The 22,314-nt window shown below is 47.2% G+C and overlaps 3 protein-coding genes across 6 annotated transcripts; 2 read left to right on the top strand and 1 right to left on the bottom strand.

Annotated features, from left to right (window-relative positions):
* The first annotated feature begins 1,430 nt into the window (after positions 1–1,430).
* On the top strand, positions 1,431–5,516 carry clu (clusterin). Its single transcript, XM_029140568.3, has 10 exons — positions 1,431–1,571; positions 2,951–3,111; positions 3,195–3,343; positions 3,578–3,742; positions 3,829–3,999; positions 4,090–4,288; positions 4,358–4,498; positions 4,572–4,798; positions 4,868–5,058; positions 5,144–5,516. Exons 2-10 carry the CDS (start codon positions 2,994–2,996, stop codon positions 5,154–5,156), a joined length of 1,374 nt encoding a protein of 457 aa, XP_028996401.1. The 5' UTR covers positions 1,431–1,571; positions 2,951–2,993; the 3' UTR covers positions 5,157–5,516.
* Positions 5,517–5,934: 418 nt separating this feature from the next.
* reps1 (RALBP1 associated Eps domain containing 1) lies at positions 5,935–17,644 on the bottom strand. Of its 2 annotated transcripts, XM_029140565.3 has the most exons (19): positions 16,689–17,641; positions 15,269–15,392; positions 13,445–13,665; positions 12,633–12,795; positions 12,422–12,552; positions 11,966–12,128; positions 11,820–11,883; positions 11,121–11,275; positions 10,553–10,674; positions 10,108–10,188; positions 9,708–9,795; positions 9,414–9,515; positions 9,213–9,273; positions 8,933–9,131; positions 8,581–8,775; positions 8,325–8,414; positions 8,082–8,236; positions 7,910–8,015; positions 5,935–7,834 (listed from the first exon to the last, which is right to left on the bottom strand). In XM_029140565.3, the coding sequence occupies exons 1-19, from the start codon at positions 16,839–16,841 to the stop codon at positions 7,766–7,768; spliced, it is 2,442 nt and encodes an 813-aa protein (XP_028996398.1). In that variant the 5' UTR covers positions 16,842–17,641; the 3' UTR covers positions 5,935–7,765. The 2 variants fall into 2 exon arrangements, with proteins under 2 accessions (XP_028996398.1, XP_028996399.1); XM_029140566.3 differs by lacking the exon at positions 10,108–10,188 and having other exon boundaries at positions 16,689–17,644.
* A 1,277-nt stretch (positions 17,645–18,921) lies between these two features.
* Positions 18,922–22,138, top strand: abracl (ABRA C-terminal like). 3 transcript variants are annotated; one of them, XM_029140570.2, is made up of 3 exons: positions 18,922–19,074; positions 20,035–20,100; positions 20,180–22,138. In XM_029140570.2, the coding sequence occupies exons 2-3, from the start codon at positions 20,040–20,042 to the stop codon at positions 20,359–20,361; spliced, it is 243 nt and encodes an 80-aa protein (XP_028996403.1). In that variant the 5' UTR covers positions 18,922–19,074; positions 20,035–20,039; the 3' UTR covers positions 20,362–22,138. The 3 variants fall into 3 exon arrangements, with proteins under 3 accessions (XP_028996403.1, XP_028996405.1, XP_028996404.1); XM_029140572.2 differs by having other exon boundaries at positions 18,956–18,998; XM_029140571.3 differs by lacking the exon at positions 18,922–19,074 and adding an exon at positions 19,138–19,283.
* The last annotated feature ends 176 nt before the right edge of the window (positions 22,139–22,314 follow it).

Below are 22,314 nucleotides of genomic sequence, written 5' to 3'. Positions count from 1 at the left end.
TGGAACCATGGGTGGAACCACGGATGGAACCACAGATGGAACCACGGATGGACCCACAGATGGAACCACGGATGGAACCACAGGTGGAACCACAGGTGGAACCACAGATGGTACCACAGGTGGAACCACTGGTGGAACCACGGATGGAACCACAAATGGAACCACAGATGGTACCACAGGTGGAACCACTGGTGGAACCACGGGTGGAACCACGGGTAGAAAAACAAATGGAACCACAAATGGTACCACAGGTGGAACCACTGGTGGAAACACGGATGGAACCACGGATGGAACCACAGATGGAACCACGGATGGAACCACGGATGGAACCATGGATGGTACCACTGGTGGAACCACGGGTGGAACCACGAGTGGAGCCACGGGTGGAACCACGAGTGGATCCACAAATGGAACCACAGATGGTACCACAGGTGGAACCACGGGTGGAACCACGGATGGAACCACAGATGGAACCACGGATGGAACCACGGATGGAACCACGGGTGGAACCACGGGTAGAACCACGGATGAAACCACGGGTAGAAAAACAAATGGAACCACAGATGGTACCACAGGTGGAACCACTGGTGGAAACACGGATGGAACCACAAATGGAACCACGGATGGAACCACGGATGGTACCACAGGTGGAACCACGGGTGGAACCACGAGTGGAACCACGGGTGGAACCACGGATGGAACCCCAGGTGGAACCAAGGATGGAACCAAGGATGAAACCACGGGTAGAACCACGGATGGAACCATGGCTGGAACCACAGATGGAACCAAAAATGAAATCAAGGGTAGAACCACGAATGGAACCACAGATGGTACCACAGGTGGAACCACGGGTGGAACCACGAATGGAACCACGGATGGAACCAAGGATAAAACCACGGGTAGAACTACGGATGGAACCATGGATGGAAACACGGGTAGAACCACGGATGGAACCATGGATGGAACCACGGGTGGAACCATGGATGCTGAGTAAAAAGCTTCCTGCTGTGCTGCGTTATAAGTCGTAAACATCACAAACATGTGAAAGTGTTTGGTGAGTTTGGTTAAATGTTGAGTCACGGTCAGAATGAATCAAATGTTTGTCTTCCTGCTCGGCAGCTCTACGAGCTGCTGCCAAGAAATTACAAAACGCCTGGAAAAGTCCTCAGGCTCAGCAGCGTCAGCTCCCGGAGATTTAAACGTCACATTAAGAGGAAAATGGGTTTCAAAATAAAAGCTAAAGGGATGTAGCGATGACATTGATCAACGTGAACACATATAATAATGATAGTGATGGTTGTGTAGTGTAGTTTTAGTGTAGTTATGTTATATTTATTTAAAGTAATAAAACAGTAAGTAAGTAAAAGTGAGTAAAAACATGTCAGGCTTCTATAAGTGTATGTGAAGAAAGGTTCATCAAAGCGATTTATTTTGAAAGGCCCCAGAGGAAACGCGCCGCTCTGACGGCCGCGTGCCTGCTCAGTGAATCACGTCTGCACCGTCCGTCTTATCTGCGGGTATAAAGGCAGCAGCAGCTTCAGACGGTCCGGAGCCTCAGGACGCGAACAGAGGTGAGTCCCGGAGCTTTCATTTCCCTCAACAGCCGCTGATGCTTGAAACGTAGCTCCATCATTGCGCACGTGCCAAGTTATTGTTATCTGACAACTGTCCTCACATCTGGCTGCATTTCTGAGCTTTAGATCGATGAACGTCACACTGGAGCAGTTTATTTGCCTCGTGTTCACATGCAGTTGTTTTTGTTGATGCAGAATGAGCAGCCGATTGTTTGTGTTGTTGACTCGTGAAAACAGCTGGATTAGGGAGCGTGACGTCACCACAGTGGCTGGGTCACTTTATCCCAGCTGCTTTGAGATGTGGTCCTATTTTAGCAAAGGCCTGAGACTGTGAGTCCTCTGGGTGTAAAACACCCCCAGTGCTCAAAGTGAGGCAGAAACGAGGTCAGAACTCAATTCATTGTTAATTGTTCCTTTACAGCTTATTTGTGCTTATTGACACACAAACACACAAAACGTGAAGCAGAAAATTATGTAACAACTTTAACGTGATTTATAAGACATAAACATGCAGACATTATATAATATCTTAAAGGTTCATCGTTAATGTCTGATTATCAGTGTGACGTTTAATAACATGTCACATCTGGTGGAGCGTTCCCAGATCAGCTGCTTCTCAACAACCTCTGCTCTCGATCTTTCTCTGACCCTTTGTTTTCTGTCCTGTGCAGCTTCAGTCATTCTCTCCTTTGCATGTTATTTGTCTTCTCATCACAGAAAGAATCAGTCTCTCAGGCTGCGATGAGCACTTTATTGTCAGCTCAGTCATTAGGTCGTTGTTCAGCTCATAGAGCGATGAGAAAGTAGGACGCTGCGTTCAGAACCCAGGTGGGCGTCCAGTCCGGCTGGATCCGGATCAGTCGGTGGCAGTTTTCCTGTTCTGGGGACAAATGAGGATAAACTAAACGCGTGTTCAGCAGGTAGAACTGAGACTTCCAGTCAGGGATCAGCCTAAAGTGGACCGGGTGCCGGGATTCTGCTTTACACAGACTGAGGATGCGTGTTCGTACTGGCTTCAGAAATAATCAACAGAGATTAGAGCTGAGCCATCTGTGCTTTGGTTGAATATCCAGCCAGAGGCCCTGCTGTTCTACACAAAGCTGCTCAGTCACAGAAAACACTGGCCTGAGGTCAGGTTGCTCATAACGCCCTTGACGACGGTCTGATGGGTGAAAGCATCCATTCAGCAGACGTGTCTCTGAATTACTTATGCCTATTGATCAGGGCGGTTATTTCTGTATTCTTAGCAAAGCTCCAGATCTGCTGAGCCAAGCTGCTCATTTTCTGCTGCGTAGCTCCTCGGCCTCTACCGCCCCCTAGTGGAGGCAGAGGAGTCTACGCCGGCTGTGACCAACAACCATTGTCTTCTCCAACAGGTTTTTTCATCATTGCCTGCTGGCCTTGTAGGAGTCAGAGAGGATGTTAATGATGATGATGATGATGATGAAGAAGAAGGGGTCAAAGTCTCTGGCTCTGGTGGCCGTGCTCTTGGCCTCTGCCTGCTGTGTCCTCCCTCCGTCCAAAGAGGATCTTAAGGGTAAGTTTCTACCAATACTTTATTTTCCAGCAAGCGGTTTGTTCCAGACCGTAATAAACACAAATGATAATTTTGATCTGCAGAGATTTCCCTTCAGGGAGAGAAGTATGTGGACACGCAGGTCGAAAACGCCATTAACGGCATAAAGGAGATGAAGCGCGTGATGCAGAAGTCCTCCGAGGAGCACCAGCGGTTTCTGGACGCGCTGGAGAAGACCAAGAAGCAGAAAGAGGTTTGGCTTCCGCTCAGAGACCACGCTGAGTTAGTGGCGCGAATAGTGAGAAGGCACTCGCTGTAACAGTGACGTGGTTGAAGATGATCACTGGTTTCGTCCGATCAGCTGAAAACACCAGGCCGTTTGCAGCGAGTAGCTGTTAAGTGTGTGACCGCGCAGTTTGAGGTCGTCTCTAGACGCCAATTTAACGCAATCAGGAACAGGGAGAGTCAAAGCATTGTTGTTGCGCAGGAGGCGATGCTCACTGCTCAGGTGACGGAGGCCAAGCTGGAGGAGGAGGTCTGCAACGACACCATGAAGGCTCTGTGGGAGGAGTGCAAGCCGTGCCTGAGGAGCACCTGCGTCAAGTATTACTCCAAGACCTGCAGCAGCGGCTCGGGACTCGTGGGCCGCCAGGTCAGACCCTCTCCCTCTCACTCACTCACTCACTCACATCCACAGCCGATCCCGTGGATCCTCATTCTCGCGTTCTCGTCCTGCAGCTGGAGGAGGTGCTGAACAGGTCGTCTCCCGTCTCCATCTTCATCAACGGGGAGAACGTGGGCGCGCTGGAGCGGGAGGGCCGGCGTCAGAGCAAGGAGTTCCAGCAGCTGGAGGAGAAGTACGGGGAGATGGCCGACGGCGTGGACAGCGTGTTCTCAGACAGCATGAAGGTACCTGTCTGTGGGCTCACGCGGCTCAGCAGAACCACAGCAGAACCACAGCAGAACCACAGCAGCTCCACGGGTTCCCTCCCTCCGCAGGTGGCTGATCACGTCCACTACAGCCCTCCGGCCTTCTCGCTTCCCGGCTTCCTGGAGCTGTCCTCCCGCCAGGCCCGCAGCCTCCGCTCCCTCTTCCACGACCCGTTCCAGGGCTTCCAGGGTTTGTTCTCCCCCATGATGGGAATGGGCAGGAACGTCTTCTCCATGGACTTCGACACCGATTCCCCTCCTAACGAAGGTACGGAACGAAACCGAAGCGTCAGCATTTCATGAACCCAGGTTCACGTCGCCGGCGCCGTGTTTGCAGACGGCGGCGTCAACGAGGACGTGGTGATCACCAGGCCCTTCGGCAGCGGCCGGATGACCTGCAGGGAGATCCGCCGCAACTCGGCCGGCTGCCTCCGCTTCCGTGACGAGTGTCAGAAGTGCAGGGAGATCCAGCACATCGGTAAGAGTCCGGACGGAGCTCAGGCTTGACCCGTGTGTGGTTCCATCCTCTTCCTCGTCCTCTTCCCTCCCAGACTGCTCCGGGAGGAGGCCCCTGGAGGGCCCGCTGAAGGAGGAGCTGGAGGGAGCGCTGGCCGTGGCCGAGCGCTTCACGCGACACTACAACTCCCTCCTCAGGAGCTTCGAGGAGCAGGTGTTCAACACCTCCTCCGTCCTGGACCTGTTCAACAGGCAGTACGGCTGGGTGTCGTCCCTGGCCAACAGCACCGACAGCAAGGACGGCGTGTTCCGGGTCCAGACGGTACGTGGCTCCGTTTAACCTGTCGAGGCTCCTGAGGAGGGGTCGTGACGCGCCTCCTCCTCCGTGCAGGTGACCTGCAAGGACGCCGCCGAGCAGCACCCGGCAGAGAGCGACGTGTCCGTGCAGCTCTTCAACTCGGCGCCCATGAACTTCACCGTCCCAAACATCCCCTGGACCGACCCAAAGTTCTCCCAGGTGGTGGCGCAGGAGGCGCTGGACCGCTACAAGGAGGCGCTGGACCGCTACAAGGAGGCCACCGTGTGAGTGTGGAAGGAAGCAGCTCGGGTACGAGCGACCGCGCGGCAGAGCCCGTTTGTGATGCACAACCTTTCTCCCTTTCCACAGTGCGGTCAAGTAAAACGCTGCAGGCGAGGGCGTCGCCGATTCACCGAAGCCAAGCTGAAGCTCCTCCTGTAAATCCTCAGCGTCCCGCTTTGAAAACGCCACAGGTTTATCGACCTGCTGATTTAGACTCGCGTCTAGTTGCTCCAGCATCAGGTCTATCATCATGTGACCCTGAGAATGTTCATGCACTAATGTTGTCCAGACGGCGCCAGTGGTTTTAATAAGCCAGTCCTCCCACCAACAGATCTCTGAGGCCGTTAGGAGTTGGCTGATGTGGTCGATTTGCCAGATTTAAAATCACTGGTTACTGAGAGAAGTGCAGCATTGAAATAAGACCTAGACAAACCTAATAAAACCTGCTCATGTCCCACGAGTCTCTGCTGTTATTGAGAGTAATATACTGACAGCAGTTTAACCTAGAGCCGCGACGCCTCAGAATCCAGGCAGTAACGACAGCGTTTTTTAAAATATTGTGCCATTTTTATTTTTGTGTAAAAATCACACAGCTGCTAGTCGACTCTGCAGAGATACAGTACATCCATGCAGTTAAACATCTAGGATCCCACAGCCAAGAGAAGGAATTAAATAGAATATTCTTCCGCTGTTAGTCAGCAATTAATGCAAATGTACATAGGAGTCCAAAAGTGTGTATCATTATACAATATACAACACAGATCTGGGTCAAATAGCATTTAAAATCCCATCAAAGACTGATTGCTTCTGCCTGCCTGGATTGCTTTGGGGTTCTGGGACGGGGAGGGAGCTGTTGTGCTAGCAAACATAAATCAATCCCTTGTTTAGGTGTTTAATCGAGTTTTAAATGGTATTAGTTCCAGGTCTGGAAACAATACAACGCACACGCGCAAACACACACGCACACACACAAATAAACAAAGTACATCATCGTCCTCAACAGCAGAAAAGAGGAGACGGGCCTCAACACAATGAGGGAGGAAGGTGAGTCATCCAGTCGGGGAGATAAGGCTTTAGAAGACGGGTTCTTCACCGACACAGGAAGCTCCAGGGGAAAAGATGAACGAGTCCTGGCACAGAGGCCCCAGTCTCAGCTCCTGGTTGTGCTGTTGAAATAAATCTCCAAAGGGTCATGACTTGGTCTTACTAGCTTCTTTACATAGGCGTGAAAGACGGGACCGATGGGACGTAAAAGACAAAGGTCACATAAAACAACATAAAACACGCAGGGTGACTAAGTTCAAAGTGCAGCTGGGTCACTGGGCTCCCATAAAGGCCAGCTGCCCTCCGTCCTCATGAAGGAGCGCTCATCGGTACCACAGGAACGAGGCAGAACGGAGCCGAACGCAGCAGATATTGTCCTGGAAGAGCTACAATGCATTAACAGAAGCTCACAGCTGCTCCGGTCGCTGTGCCCACAGCCGAGCGTCGTGTGGAGGCGATCGCCCATACTTGCATAGAGCTGACTGATTGGAAACATGAAGCCATTAACGCCCTGCACTCTCAGGCTGAATGCGTTTGCTGAACGACGTCTCCTTGATAAACAATAGAATTCTTCATGATCACTGACTTTTGCGTAACAGCCAGGAAAAAAAAGAAAAAAAAGAAAAGCGTGAAACCTTCAGATTGAATCTGTTTTGACTAAATGTCTTCACACAAACAAACTTACAAGAATAAAAAAAATGTAGAAGTGCTGACAGAAAACCGCAAATAAATTGAAGTAAAAGCTGTAAGTAGCATTTACACTGTAAGACACATCCCATGTACAGATGAGAGAAGAGTGATGTTCAGTCATTCAGCAGTAAAGTTCACCACTTACTCACATCGATCCCCAAACACTAACGCACACACACACACACACAATTTATTATCCACAGCGTCTTCATAGCCTGCAGCTCCGACCTGGACTTACAGCCTTGGGAGGGTGTGATTATGGGAAACACATGCAGTCACTCACTCAGAGGTCTGAAATCGTTAGAGCATGTGTTTTAGGAGAAACTGTTTCCATTGAAATAATGAGAAGTGTGTGATGACTGAATACTAAAAGGTGCTGTAAGTGCATCAGATGGAGCCAGGTAACCACTTCCCATGCTTCCAGCCTGCTCGCTAAGCTTATGCTAAGCTAGGCTAACAGCGCCACCTGTTCAGCAATCACAGTAAATACGCTGCAGATGCTCAGACTATTAGACAGAAAATCTATGTGAACCATTTCTTAAAATTGTTTTTAAAAGAAGCGTGGTGTGGTGTATCGGACAAACACTGGTGGTAGCTGCAGCCGTCACTAGGCAGGAACGCAAGCGCGCGCACACACACTCACACACACACACACAGCCTTTCTTCAGTCAGTCGGAGTCATCGGACACCTGCAGCTGGAGCGCCCTGACCTCCTCTCAGCCGTCTCCTTCACCTCTCCGCAGAGAAAAAGTGCCAGTTTGGAAAATCCCCCCACGCTCCTGTTGACTGTGCTTTCATGTCCTTCTGGCTTATGACTGATAAGTGAGATTGAGCGTGAGAGGACGATTATTGGAGGACGTGGCGGCGAGTCGTGGCCTCCAGGGAAAAGCTGGGATGATGGAAGGCAGGAGGGAAGAAGGAGGAACAGAGTCACATCACGTTGGACGAACAGCCAACTTTTCAACCTCATGTTGGTTAAAGATGAGAGAAAGGTCTGAGCTGCTCCAGCTGGACTTCCAGAGATATCCTCTCTTCAAGCAGATCCTGTGAATGGACACAACAGTGTTTTTTCTGCCAGTGGAGAAAGAGTCAAAACTCCCAAGTATGTGTCCTGTTTACCTTCAGCTGCTGCTGCAGCTCACTGTTCAGACGGGCCAAGACTGTGTTGGTCTCCTTATTTCTTCGGATTGAAGCTTGAATGGCCTTTTTGTCCTTCCCCAACGACCTGAAAACAACAACACACATGACAGAGCGCCCTTGCCTCCTCCTGAACCCTCCTCCAGCCACTCACCTGGGGATGGAGGGTTGAGTTGCCAGGACGGCAGCTATGACGTTGGATTTCTGCAGACCGTGCTGCTCGTCCTCCGGACGCAGCTCGTCCTCTGATTTCAACCTTCGGCGTACAGGTTTGGGAGGTGGTGCTATCGGACCAGATGAACCTTTGACCTTTAAAAAAGTTTCCAACAAAATTCTTAGCTGGTGCTAATTTGTGTAGATCAGAACAAAGCAGTTATGACAGTGGATGTGGACATACGGAGTTAACAGTGGTGGAGACTCTCTCATCTGCTTGGCCATCACTTTTCACTGTTCTCAAAGGCCCTGCTCCCTCTGGAGCCTTGTCAACCTGCAGTCAACACAACATGGCAGCTTAGTGCGGCAGTATTTTCATTCATTACAACCTCAAATGTTTCCTTGTTGAATAATTACAAAAATAAAATAATAACAACATACTGACAGGCACCAGTGTTTGTGTAAAACCAGCATCTGGCAGAGGCCCAGGTGAAGCCTACCTGTCCCCCCTCGCTGTGCTTGTCCACCTCAGGCAGGCTGGAAGGCTGCTCCGAAGCAGCAAACGCTTGAAACTGACTGAAGTCAGCAAAATTGGGCTGCTGAGGAATCTGCTGGGGGGAGGTGGCGGTGAGCACTGCGCCACCTCCTGGTACAGCCTCTGCGTCGACTCGATGCCCAGTAAGCGGCACTGATGTCTAAAAAAAAATAAAATAAAACATTGAAGGCGATGCGAGGCTGGTACCATGCGAGGCTGGTACCATGCGAGGCTGGTACCATGCGAGGCTGGTACCATGCGAGGCTGGTACCATGCGAGGCTGGTACCATGCGAGGCTGGTACCATGCGAGGCTTACCTGTGTAGGCAGAGGGCGCGGGGGCACAGCGGGCGGGTAGGCTATTGCAGACTGCTGTGTTTGTCCTGTGGCAGACGAGGCAGCAAAGGTGCGATTCATGTCCAGTGAGGAGGAGCGAGAGTGAGAAGGGTGGGGGCGAGGAGGAGGAGGAGGGGGAGCGACCACCTTCAAAGGTTCTGGAGACGTACCCGACTGAGACCTGGACGAGGACACTAATGTTGTTGCAGCACAGCTTGGATACAGGTTCTTGCTCAGGAGCCAGGGAGGAAGTGACACTTACCTTTGTCTCGTTATTGGCTCCTGGTCTGAGGTGAAGGAGTCTGAACTGCTATAACCGTCACCTTAAAAGAGAACAAGAGCAGGTTCTACATAAGCCCAACTGATGAACGCACACACAAATGACCTCAGTCGCTCAAACAGCATCTCAAACCACCCTCTCAGGTTTGTTAGCATCTTTAGCTATTTCTTAGCTGTGACACACCTGCAGTATTAGCGGCTACAAACTTCATGGATGCGGGCAGCTTGGCGTCTTCCGACAGTTCAGGAGGTTTGGTGAGCAGAGGGCTTGTGGGGTGGTTGTGCTCTGACAGACAAAAGCAGAACACGGAGCCTCTCACAATCCAAACTCAACAAGTCACAAAGTGTTCCCGATTAGTTTTTAAGGATTTCAAGCCTCTAACCACAATAAGATTGGAAAGGCTTGGAAACGGGTGGCTGCACAATCACCAAATGGTCATTTGATTTAATATTACACGGTGACAGTAAAGCATCTCACCGCTGCCGGTCCTTTTCAGCTCCATCTCCTGCATGTGGATCTTGCTGGGTGTCATCCGGATGGGAACTGGGTGGACGATGGCCGTGTCCTGGAGCAGAGAGAGCAACAAAGGGTTAGATGGTGAGACAGGCAGCTTCATGAAGAGGGAGAGAAAAGTCTGCAGGAAGACATGGTGAGAAGATGAGACACAGACTTTGCTTCCAAATACAATCTTAACAATATAATGCCACAATCTCCAAATGCTAAAGGTGGATGTAGAAACAGAACCACCCAACAGGATGTAAGCCACTCTGAGGCATCATGCACGAATAGAACGAGAGAGGAGAGTGCAAAGAGATCCAGACAGGGTTAATGTTTGTCCATTAATGGTGAAACCATGCACACTAAGTGATTGACTTACAGGGTCAGCTGGTGCAATGTTAGAGTCAAATTGGGTCAGAGTTTGTGAGCTGGAGGAGCGCTCGCTAAACGTCTCCCACTGCTGCAGGAGACAGACAGACAGCGAGAAAAAACATGTCAGTCGGCCAGTGCAGTGACATCAAACATTTACATCATCAGTCTGAGCTGCTGTTTGTGATCATCCACACATGACGTTACATCATCAGCGGCCATTAAAGTAAAACGAAACCTTGCTGGCTTTCATTCAGTTTGAGAAGTGAGAAGAGAGAAGCAGAATTATGTTCTTTGTAATGAAGAGGGTGAAATAGAAATCAATTCATGATAGATCAAGAAAAGCAATGTCACCGAGTTAACCCTGAAAATGAATGAAGGTGAACTAAATGCAACTGCAGCAAAAGCAAACGCATAAAGAAAATGCAATAAACAATCATGTGCGTGTGTTGAACCTCGTTGCTCTGGTTCATCTCGGGCCACGCCTGGTTGAGCGAAGGCATGGAGGGGGATTTGCTGGGGGTGACCTCCACCGGGGAGGCAGAGTACACAGCGTCAGCGGGCGGCTCCGGGACTTCTGTGTACGAAGACGGACACGGGTCAGATTCCAAAAACAACTCACAGCAGCAGGTGACAAACACAATGCGAATGACGAGTGGATCACATTAACGCAGGAAACTACAAAATAGCAACGGTCATGTGGCAATTTAGGTTCATTATGTATCACACTGAACAAACGCAGTGATCTGAGTTCCCTCACTTGGCCCTGGCTCATAGAGCCGTTCAGTGCTGTGGCTAATAGATAAACGGAACCAGGACCTTTTGGGAAATCAACTCTGACAATACTCAAGCCAACACATACATCCCTTAATAATTAATACTGAATGAATTGGTCAAGCAAGTGGATGTCATTATATTGCAATAGAATGAATGAAGCACAAGCACCAACAGCAGAGGTGTTCATCAAGCTTTTATAAGACCTGAGCTTTGAAATGAGCAAAGGGAGCAGAGAGGTCAGTCTACCTGCTGAGTCATCCAGGTCAATCAGCTTTGGCATCAGGCTCTCAGGCAGCTTCTCAGGGAGGTCGTAGCCGTTCTTCCTGGCCACAACCAGGTGGAAGGCGGCGCAGAACTCATCCAGGGTCAGAGCTCCGTCCTTGTCAAAGTCTGACAGCTCCCTTGAAATCCAAATTAGACATCAGTGAGTCTGGAGTCATAACAGACCACCGCAGGTTTATACGGTCACTGTTCACGTCTGCTTTTATGGGCCTGGTGCTGGTCACAGTCACAGCATGAATGAGAGCCTCGGCACCAAAGTTCAAACCCATTTGATGTTGGAAGCTACAGATGCCTGCAGGACCGGCTCAAAACAAGCTGTGACGACTGAAAGGCTCAGCCGAGACAAGTAAGCAGACAGTTTGGTTCCCTTTGAGATAATAGCAGGTTGCTAAATTCTCTTCCTTAAACAAAAGTAGTAAAAGAACAACAAACAAAACTTTAAACACAACTTTAGATACTACATTTTCCTGAGCCCCACATTTTTGTGAACAGTCTAAGTATCTGTGCTATAAGAACCTTTGTTGATTCACAAATACACATGTCTTGAATGATCATCATCAGATAAGACAGAATAGAAGAACCTCGAATAACAGGGATTGGTTAAACAAGTGCTTCTGATGATAAAGCTCTAAGCAAAGCTGATGCCGAGTATGTTGAACTCACCAAATGTGTGACAGCTCTAAAATCGGTAGCTTTGATTTGGTGAAGAACTCTTTAGCTGCTGAACCTGGAGAATGCAGGAACGGAGAGCATGAAACCATCCACGCTTTACACAGCTCGTGTTGTGTTTGTGAGCACATTCTTCCTACCGGGGATGAAGCCAGTGAGGTCTGGCTGGATGGTTTTGAACTGGTTAACGTAATACTGTCTCTGCTCGTCTGTGATCTTCCAGGGGTCGTCATAAGCGCTGGTCTGCCGCTGGATCTCATTGGTTGTTGCTGCTGAGGCCACCGTTCGTATCGTTGTGCTTTCCTACAGTTTGCACAGAAGCAAAACAAGAAGGAAACAGACAACTATTATCTGCTCTGACTTTAACATCAGCTCATACGGTAATTAAACCGCTCTATAATTAGCCGCTGTGTACAGAGGTTGGGCCGGGCCACCAGAGCTGCTCAGGTTTCATTTCAGCAGAACCGGTGGATAAAGCTCCAGACAGATGATGGCAGAGGTTTAAAGCATGCGAAGGGTCAGACTGGGCCTTGAGCTCTGATGATGTCACCATGAACGTCATCTGTTTCTACTGTGACAGAAGCATGACGTCCTACCTGGACCGACGACGGGTGCATCGCTGGGACCGTGCTGGAGGGGGGGGTGTCTGCCGTGAAACTGACCCAGCTCTCTGGACCCGACGGAGGAGGCGAGTGGGAAGACCACATTCCGTCAGCCGACGCTGGACCTGGAGGAAACAAAGAAATGCTGCATTTTCCTCCCAGAATGTGGTTTGTCCACTGACTTGGAGCCTCAGTCCTCCTTCACCTGTCTGCGTTTCTCTGAAGTGCGTCCACACGGCCGACGGCGCCGCCACCACCGGCTGTCGCTCCACGTTTCCTCCGCTGTGTTGCCGCTTGTGTTTCCTCCAGGAGTGAGGGGAAGTGGGGGGGGACTGGTGAGGGGAGACCACTGGGGACGTGGGTTCAGGCTGGTACCAAACAAAAAGAAAAAATCAATTGAAATATTGGCTCCGTGGGAAGAAGTTACAATCTATTCATTACCGAGTGTCTTATAATTCAACTTTATTGATCCCACACTGGGGAAATGAATCTCTGCGTTTTTACCCATCCCCTGAGAGGACACCAGGCCACCTGCTAGACAACTACACACAGCTCATAAACCTTTTAATATCTGAATTACCAAACAGTAAAGAAACTGCTGCTGTGCTGTGGTTTCATGTCATGGCTGAGAACTTTCCAATCTCAAATACTAGAATCTGCTCTAGAACATCCCACATACAAGCCAACCAAGGCCCAATGAACAACGCTACAAAGGCGTCAGTTATCTGCTCATCACAATGTCGCCATTAAACAAACACTTTATCACATGTAAAAGCTACAGTTTAGGTCACCACAGCAGAGAGAAAACACCCTGCTACGTCCAGCAGCCAAAGCGTTAGAGTCCTGTGAGTAACCGCACAGAGGAAATGAAACTCAAGTAGTAACTGCCTGGTTGGGCTGTGGGTGGATACATAGAGAGATCACTGATAGAAAGATTACATAGAATTCAAACATGATTTGTACAATTAGTTGGGTTAACCTGCCCAAGAAAAAGTCAACTTGGACTGTTTCATCCACCTGTGGTTCTATGCTGGGTGCCAGGGGCTGGATGGCCTCATGGACAGGGAGGGCAGAGGTGGACTTCTTGTTCTGGTGAGTCCTGCCTGGTGGTCTGGGTATGACGGCAGTAGCAGAGGCCGGGTACAAGCCCTGGCTGTCCGTGTCCTGGTACAGCGCGGCGTGTCTGGCCTCAGCCTCGTTCTTCCCCACCACAAACCTGGGCAGCGGCAGGTCCTTCACTGGGGAAGCAAAGATCCATTCATAGGGTCAGAGGAAACCAATACTGACACATACCAGGACTTAGAGGTTACTCTTTAACTGCAGCCTTTTCCAATGTTTGCTCTCACTTTAGTAGTTTCCAGGAGCATGAACATGTTGTAATCAGCTGTTTGTAGCGTGGGACAGCTGCAACCCTGATAGCAACAGCGTGAGGGTGTCGCTTTCAGAAAGAGCTCAGAATATAAACATGGACTAGATGCTGGTGTGCTGCCGCAGTAGATGCTGTGTTTGTCTCTATTAGAGGATTTGCATGTAGCTGAATGCCAAGAGTGAAACAGTAAAAATCGTCTCGTTAGAAAAAGGTACTGACTCGCACTTTTTGTTCAGGCACAACAAAGCTGTCGTACATAGTCTTTCACTGTTAGCAGTACTGGTTATAATCGTCATCAGCAAAATCACACCTTTCCCAAAATCCATGAAAACATTCACATTGTCAGATTAAAATGTTCTTTGAAAGGGTAAGAGGCAGGCCAGCTATTTGTGGACCCTTCACAGAAACCACGGAGCCCTGACTGAAAAGGTTCCACTGAGAAGAACAGGCCCGACTTTTAGAGATCAAACTCAAACAAAATAAACCCAACATTTTGAAAGTTCATCCTTCACCTCAAGGTTTGAGCTCCTGAGTGTTTGATAGAGTTGTTTCTATTCACTACCTCTAGCCCAGTGTCCTGAAGCTATGAAAGACAAAGTTAAAACATATCCAAGCAAGTTACAACCGTCGTTTACTGAATCTCCAACTCAGACAACAACAATTTTAAAAAGGAACACTTTTCAAGCTTCAAATCCAATAACCACTAAACGGTACTTCAGATCCATTTGCTTTAAGAAAGCTGCCACTCGCCCTCGCTTCATTTAATGATTTTAATGATGAAATAATCTCTGCAACTTTGACTTGTCTAAGCCAGTAAAAATCAATGTTATATTCAAGGACCTAACCACATAAATATTGCTACTGCAACCATAAAAACAATATTTATTCCCATCGACATAATCAACAATTTTGGGTGCTGTGTTCCAGCCTAACACATTTTGAAACATAAACATCTGAACTGAGACTCTGTACCAGCTGATTAAGATGCACCTAAAAAAGCAAATGACGGGTCCACAGTCAACACAACAGAAGAGAAGAGCTAGTGTCAGGCTATAAACCATCTACACTAGTGATGAACACTACCATAGGTATAAACAACCACCAACCGCTGTAAAGTGAACCCTCTGTTAGCAACCACATTATTTAAAAAGAGCTAAACTAAGCGCATGTACTTCTAAGTTTTCTGGGGAAAAATATTTCTAGTAAAAACAGCTGTTCATAACAAACAAAGAGCTAAAAGCTCAACTGCTAACTTTCCAGTAAAATCCTCAATGTATAGAGCAATCATTTACTTAAGGAAAGATGATAACAAGCCTGGAGCTGCACAAACACGTGAAGATCAGATCCTCAAAGCTTTAATGGAACAGAAGTGTGGAGGGAACTGCTGTGGATTCTAGTGTGTGGTTGTATTGTTTGAGAATCAAAATGTTGTCAAGCTACGTCGATGGTTCGTTCCTTGACCATGGCCTCACCTGAGTTGAGGCTCTCCACCCTCAGAGGCAGCCCAGACTGGGCGATGGCAATGAGCTTGAGAGCGATGTAGAACTGGCTCCGCCCGAAGTGGCCCAGCCGGGTGGCTCCACAAAGCTCTGTGATCTAAACCCACACAAAGACACAGGAACAGTTAACAACCTTGTATTCAGCTGAAACTCTGATATGAACAATCACTCGTACACAGAAGAAAACAAGTGGTCTGTCCTTGAACTGTTCATACTCTAAAAATGTTGAATGCCACAAACAACAACAACAGTCCAACAAGAGACGCATTTTCATCTACACACAAATCATGCAGCTTTGTGTGATGTTGTGTGCCGTCCAATATTCAGCAGGTCTCACCACTAATAAGCCTGATTATCACATACTTTGTTGTGCTTGACGTCATATGGAGCAGCCTTTGTTCCAAACAAATAAGCCAGGAAACAAACGGTTTCAAACAGCAGGTGATGCATATTCTAGTGGGTGCATCACTGACAGTGTAGGAACATGATTAATGTGAAGACAGAAACCTGTTGATAATTAATATAAAGCTCCACACTCTTTAGGAATGAGATGCTGAGCCATACAACACCGACAGCCTGCCACAGCTGACTGATCCCCTTCTAGCTGACGCAGGACTTACTGCATGTATGAGTAGACACACAGCGCCTGTTACAACACAACATTGTATCAGCGCGCGTCTCAGGCCACAGTCGTGCTCAGTGTACGTTTAGAAAGCGCTGGATTGCAACACTGCCTAATTCTTCCACTACACAGCTCCTCTTGTTGACCTTGAAAAGGATGCTGACTCACAAACTGCAAATACTGGCCTGCTGAGAGACCTGAAGTCACAAGAATGGGCTGCTGCAGATTAGCTGGACTCTCAACTCATGTTACCAGGGGGGGGGTCTGTGCGGGATTAGGAGGGTCAAACCAGCCTGTGCACATGCATCTTTGGGCCAGTGTGTATTTATGAAGACAGTCCAGGTTTAGTGACAACTTTTATACATCAGATTATTAAGTGGACGGGCCAACACGTGCCTGCGTGCCAGACCTACAGCAAACGTGTTTATAAGAACCTGAGCTCCTGCCTGAAGCAAAGGGCTGATCAAGATCTACTGACATGTTTAGATGAGCTGCGATCAACACATGTGCAGATAAAGAAGCCTGCAGAGCTAGCAGAGCAGCTTGTGCTACGCTGACGCTTGCTTTCCAGCTAACGTTAACTATGGGACCTAGCTGCCTGAGGCTAAGCCTTAGCCAGAAGAAGGTGTGTCCCTCCGCTGCGCAGCGTTGCTAACCACAGCTACGCTGACTGACAGATGGGGCAGATGAGCTCCGATAAACGGCTCGTTGGTCAAAACGTTAACAGCTAACAGCGACACTTTAAAGGCTGCCGTGGTTCGGCTAGCTTACCTGCAGGACAACTTCGCTGGGGAGCTGGGCCGCCCGGAAAAGGTCAAGAACTCTCCCGTTGGAAGCCACTTTTTTGGTGTTGTCCGTGTCGCAGTAGACGAACAAATCCGAGTAATACTTCTGCTCGACATCACTCAGCGTTAGACTTTCCATCGTAGCACCAAGTGGACCTGAAAGCAGACTAGTTGGCTGTTGAGTGATCCCGAGCCAATGGCCGGGACAGGATCCGAAATGGGCGAGACTTCAGGGTTCCAACTCAGCTAGCGTTCGTGCACTAGCTAGCGTTGAGGTTAGCGGTGTTAATGGTCCCAGCGCGCGGTGGCGACTTGTTGTCGTCGGATCGCACTGTCTGGAAAAGTCTCCAGCTTTATCTGCTGACACACGGAGTCGTCCGCTGGTCGAGAATTCAGACAAATGGCGCTCTCATTGCACTTTGTTAACTTGTTGTGCCAGCCAAGCCAACAGCTGGCTAACAGCGCTGCGAGCTAACTGCTACCTTGAATCAAAGTCAGCGGCACTAACGGTAGCGAGAAGCTAACTAGCGACTCGCGAAGTGCGCCCGCCTCCTCGGCTCGGACGTCTCCCTCGCCGCGCGCACGTCACGGCGCTTCTTCTGCCCGCGCTCCGGTTCTGGCTGGCGTTTCTGCGTTCGGCTAGACACGAGATCCTCCGCGGGGCCCCTACAAGTAAAGTTTCAGGGTCTTTGGGCTCCTTCCTCTAGTAATCATAGCCGCCATTCCTACCACCACTATCAAGCCAGCCAGGGTTAGGACACGACTTCCGATGGGGCTTTTCAAATTAAAGAAATCGGCCAGCGTCCGTCCAATTTTTGCCTACTGATTTAATCCTGAGTTGTCGCAATTAAAAGTTGGATAAGTGACTAAAACTACTAACTGCACGGTAACCCGCCCCTACTGTATAATTAAGTCAAATATTTTTACTAGTCTTACAGAGGGATCTTTCAGCATTTGGTGTTGTATGACCCCCACAAACACACTTCACATAGAGATATTGCAATAATAACCTAATCCTTTCTCTAACATTCCTATATTTCCTTAATTCAATATTTTACTCGTCTTCACGAATGGACTTTTGTTATCCGGACAGGCCTGGAAACAAATATGCTTTTGTTGTGGAGACGAACGTCCGGTTTGTTCATGCGTTAGTTACATCAAACCTGATGCTTTGCGTAGACACGGTCCGAGTCAAAGCGAGCTTAAGTTACTTGGCCTGGACAGACCCGGATGAGTAATTTCAAAATAAAACATACAATCATACCATGGCACCAATGTGTCATTAAAATAGAAACATGTCAAAAATACATTTTATACAATATTATACTTTCCGAGTTGACAAAACTATGTCATGGTTTAGACCGTTTAAGACATGGAAATGGGACACCATGGTTTGGTAAGGATCATAGGTGGCATTCATTCATATAGTTTGTCAGATTTACGTAATTCTTCATACATGGACCTGTCGCTGTCACGGTGCCACTAAGAGTTCTCTCTTGATGGGTTAATAAAGCATCTTATCATATTTTATCAATTCAAACTCAAAACTCAAAAACTATATAAAACAAATAATGCCTTTGTGTGCCAGTGGATTGCTGCCCAAAAAAACTGGGGATGTGCTGCTTTCAGCAAAGTGAACTAATTCACTCTTCTGTAGGCACACGAGTGCAATCACTTGCAGATGTTTTGTGTTTACGCTGTTTAGTGCGCTGCAGTGGCACAAGACGTCTTCCACGCCATATATGGGTCAGTGTCCGTGAAAGCTTCACGTTGTGTCACGATGGAGTCAGATGAGCTCTAATGGTGCCTTCCGGTATAATGGGAAATTTGGGGACGTCCGTATATGAACTTTCTAACACTGTAGAACTAACCCTTGGAAGTAACTCTAACTAATGGTGGTAATATTCGAAATGTCTGCCGTACAGCGAGTTATCGAGCAATTTCTCATGTTGGCATTAGTGAGGACATCAGCCTGACCACTGTTTAGTTAGATTCCCATTCGCAGTATTTTAACATTTTCATTTCCTAATGTGGCTTAAAATCTCTCTGACTAAAACTGCTCAGATTCTGTACTTAAAACCACAATATGCAAATAGATTAGTGCCTAATTTTAGTACATTTTACAATGAGCGTATAAACGCATCTATATAAATATTGTGGATAACATTTTGGCAAAATTTGAAAATTTAAGTGATAAACTACTTTAGTTATTTTTCACATGTGTATGTTCTTCGCTAAACGCGAAGTGTCTGATAACTTCCCGAGCAGACCCTGAACGCAGCAGCATTATCCAGCGGTGGGTGCCGGTTGACTAGAAAGTCGCGCATCGCCTTATTACGACCCCGTTAAATTTGAAGAACTGAGGCAAACATGTATGTTTAAACGCTTTTTAAATTATTCTTTATGTTGGCTTTTGTTATAATGGTTTCCGGCATCAATTACATCCGCTGAACGATGCCAGGAACTCGGTGCTCTACCAGCGGAGCGTTCGTCTAGAAGCTAACGCTACCGGCGAGTGTCTCTCGGTTGCTCAGCGTGCTGTATCTTTTGGACCTGCAGTCAGAAAACACACGTTTGAAGTGTAAAGAAGACTTTATACACGTGAAATAATTTTCGATGCTAATTTCGACATTTCCTACAAGCATTTGTGCCTAGCGGTGGCTAGCTCCGGCTGCTAGTCTTTATTTCCGCATTGACAATCCGCCCTATTCATGTTGCAGCTTGTTACCTTCAACTAAATATGGCACATTATCATTTTTACATTTACTCCGAATATATTCATTACCATATCTTCCTATTTTAACGAGCAAAAACAGCTTTATGTTGCTTTCGTGTGAATAATCATTTAGGAGTAGACCATCTCTTCCCCGGGTTCCGTCCGTTATGGTCCCAAAACTATATTTACCTGACCGATAATGAAGAACCACTGTGAGCAGAATTAAAGGCAACACTTTGTTTGGATGAGAACGATCTGCTGTAAAATTCGGCTTTGACCTGATGATCATACAGGCCTTATTTCAACTCACTTATTGGCATTAATTCACTGCACCTATGCGATGTTTGTCCAAATTGTCAATGCATGGGTTCGGAAAGGTAACGATTTTTTGGGTAAAAGCGCAATATTGGAAATATTTTTTGTTAAAATGAAAACGTGTTGAATGTTGTGAGGAATACGAGCACCACGGCCTCTAATGGTCCAGACTTGCACTGTGATAAAGGAATGAATGAATGTATTCATTAATAAGTGCTGCTTACGCATGCGCAGACCTAGTTCCCGTCTAAACTCAATGTTTCCATTAACGTTTGTCTCTTAACTTCGTTTTCTCTTTTAGCAACAATGAACGTCTCTCATGAAATTAATTTGCTGGTGGAGGAGATCCAACGACTTGGAAGTAAAAGTGAGTCCAAGCCCCATTTTTGAATTGAAAGGAGTCTCTGTATGAATTCTGTTAAGTCAGCTGTGTCACGGTATTTTAGATGGCGACGGTCAGACCAGTGTGAAGTTTGGGGTGTTGTTCAATGACGACCGCTGTGCCAACATCTTCGAGGCGCTGGTGGGCACCCTGAAGGCGGCCAAGAAGAAGAAGGTGATCAGCTTCCCGGGCGAGTTGCTTCTGCAGGGCGTCCACGACAACGTGGATATTGTCCTGCTCCAATGAGCCCGGATCCGATGGTGGTCAGAACCCGGTCAGAACCCGTTCAGATACTGAGCTCCTGCTGTGGCCCAGCCTGACGCTGAGCTTCCTTTACGTGTATGGCTCAGTATCTGAAACACGTCGTGACCTAACAGCATATTAACGAACCCACCCGGCTCTTCTACATATGGTTCTGTTTAATTTGGGACGTGCCAAACCATTTTACCTGGTTTTCATGAGCTGAACTAAAGCCGCAGTTTCATATCCTTCTCAGGCTTAGCCGTTTTATAAGTCACTGGTCTAAAATGTCATTTTGATACACTTTTCAGACTATAAACGCACAAATCAGGAACGTGGCCTTTTGTGTGATGCATTTCTTTGCTAATTCTCACAATGTAGAACCAAATGCCTCTTGTGATGGTGACTCCTGCGCAGGTCTTGTGCTTGTTTTTAAGCTGCACTGTGGATATCCATTCCTTTACCAGCCTACGGTGGCAGTTAAATCACATCTGTCATGTAAATCTAGTGCAGCTGTGAAACAGCACATGATGCTGCTCAATTTACTGTTTACACACAGATACAACCTCATGTAGACATTGTGATGTCACCAGACCAGTGCTTTTGGAAATAAAAAACAGGTCCTTCAAAGAAGCCACGATTGAAACAGTGCATTTTAGGGGTTTTATAATTAATGCTCTGCTGGAGTAGGTTTTTTCCATGTTTTTACGGTTTGTGTTGGACGGTAATTTTTTTTTTTCTCAAACTGCCTTTTGTTAGAAATACTCGAACAAATGGCGAATGTATTCCTTGTGCAATTTGTATTTGTGAATCATTACAGGGTGAAACAAATAAATTCTAATGATTCTCAGGACCAACATAAAGTGTTAGGCAGTTGTCCAAGTAGGTGTGTTATTTCTGACACAAACTATGTGCATTTGTAGCTTCATTATTTTTTTTTTATTGTATGTTGGCACTCTTTTCTGTACTGTATGTCATATAATACTTTCAGGTTAGGTTTGACCACGACTTTGTTTGAAATGCTCAGAAACCTATCACTGGCAGAGGCAAAAATATAATAAACATCTAATCGTTATCTTCATGAACTAATAAGGCATAAAATAAATGACCAAATAAGTAGAGAACAAAATTGACAAGTAAAAATATTTTTTTAGTTCCTATAAATGAGATCATTTGGAGGCACAACACAGGATAAGTCAAAAACCAAATAAAAGGTTTTAAAACTAATGTACTGGTGTGTGAAACAGAGCGGGTAATGTCTTATGCCAAATGTTTAAACTAAACATCTGTTTCATTTTGACCACATCTGATGAGTCAAGTACGAGAAAATACGCTTTTAAAATACACTGAAATCTACCAACAGTTTTCTACTTTTAAACGTCTGCTTGGCAGCTACCGTTTGCTTCTTAGTGATAAGAGAAATTTTATCAGCCTGGTGGAATCACACCTTCCCTGCAGGTTTAATTAGACACTTTTCCACTTCACTGCTGTTTAATCACTGTAGCTCAATGTTTCGTGTTCAGGTATTGTGTTTGACTTGAAATATGTATTTCTGAACAGTATAAAAGACCTTTCAGTTGGCTCACGCATATGGAAGTCTCTGTATTTATGAATGAAACTGACATGCATTTCAATGCCAATACCTCGAGCCGTGTCTGACAACTTGTGGGATATCTGCATGTGGGGTTTAAGTTTGTCATTACTGTCTTTTGTATCTGCAATTTAAATTTCTATTCTGGTTACTTTGAAATTCAGTCCACGGAATAAAAAATCTAGATCTGCAGCCTTAGCCCTGATTTGTATCTTTTTCAAGTTATTTAGAACTTAGATAAGTGGAAAATGCAAGAAGCTCATACAAGGTCAGTGAAGATTTTACAGTGTTTGACTTTGACTGAGAGGGCTTTTAAGACGGTACCAGATTATTTGGTGCAAGAGAAGTTTGGTAAAGAAGTAATTGTG

This window comes from Betta splendens, chromosome 24 (genome assembly GCF_900634795.4).
Source record: "Betta splendens chromosome 24, fBetSpl5.4, whole genome shotgun sequence".
Classification (NCBI taxonomy): Eukaryota; Metazoa; Chordata; class Actinopteri; order Anabantiformes; family Osphronemidae; genus Betta; species Betta splendens.
The sequence above is the reverse complement of the archived record's forward strand: the minus strand, read 5'-3'. Positions and strand labels throughout refer to the sequence as shown.

Excerpts from the sequence above, each read along its gene's own strand:
- clu (XM_029140568.3), top strand. The coding sequence starts at position 2,994 with ATGTTAATGATGATGATGATGATGATGAAGAAGAAGGGGTCAAAGTCT. Across the intron at positions 3,344-3,577 it reads AGACCAAGAAGCAGAAAGAG|GAGGCGATGCTCACTGCTCA; the intron begins GTTTGGCTTCCG and ends GTTGTTGCGCAG. Across the intron at positions 4,000-4,089 it reads TGTTCTCAGACAGCATGAAG|GTGGCTGATCACGTCCACTA; the intron begins GTACCTGTCTGT and ends CTCCCTCCGCAG.
- reps1 (XM_029140565.3), bottom strand. The coding sequence starts at position 16,841 with ATGGAAAGTCTAACGCTGAGTGATGTCGAGCAGAAGTATTACTCGGAT. Across the intron at positions 9,796-10,107 it reads ACATTGCACCAGCTGACCCT|GACACGGCCATCGTCCACCC; the intron begins GTAAGTCAATCA and ends TCTCTGCTCCAG. Across the intron at positions 8,016-8,081 it reads ACTCAACCCTCCATCCCCAG|GTCGTTGGGGAAGGACAAAA; the intron begins GTGAGTGGCTGG and ends TGTTGTTTTCAG.
- abracl (XM_029140570.2), top strand. The coding sequence starts at position 20,040 with ATGAACGTCTCTCATGAAATTAATTTGCTGGTGGAGGAGATCCAACGA. Across the intron at positions 20,101-20,179 it reads CCAACGACTTGGAAGTAAAA|ATGGCGACGGTCAGACCAGT; the intron begins GTGAGTCCAAGC and ends ACGGTATTTTAG.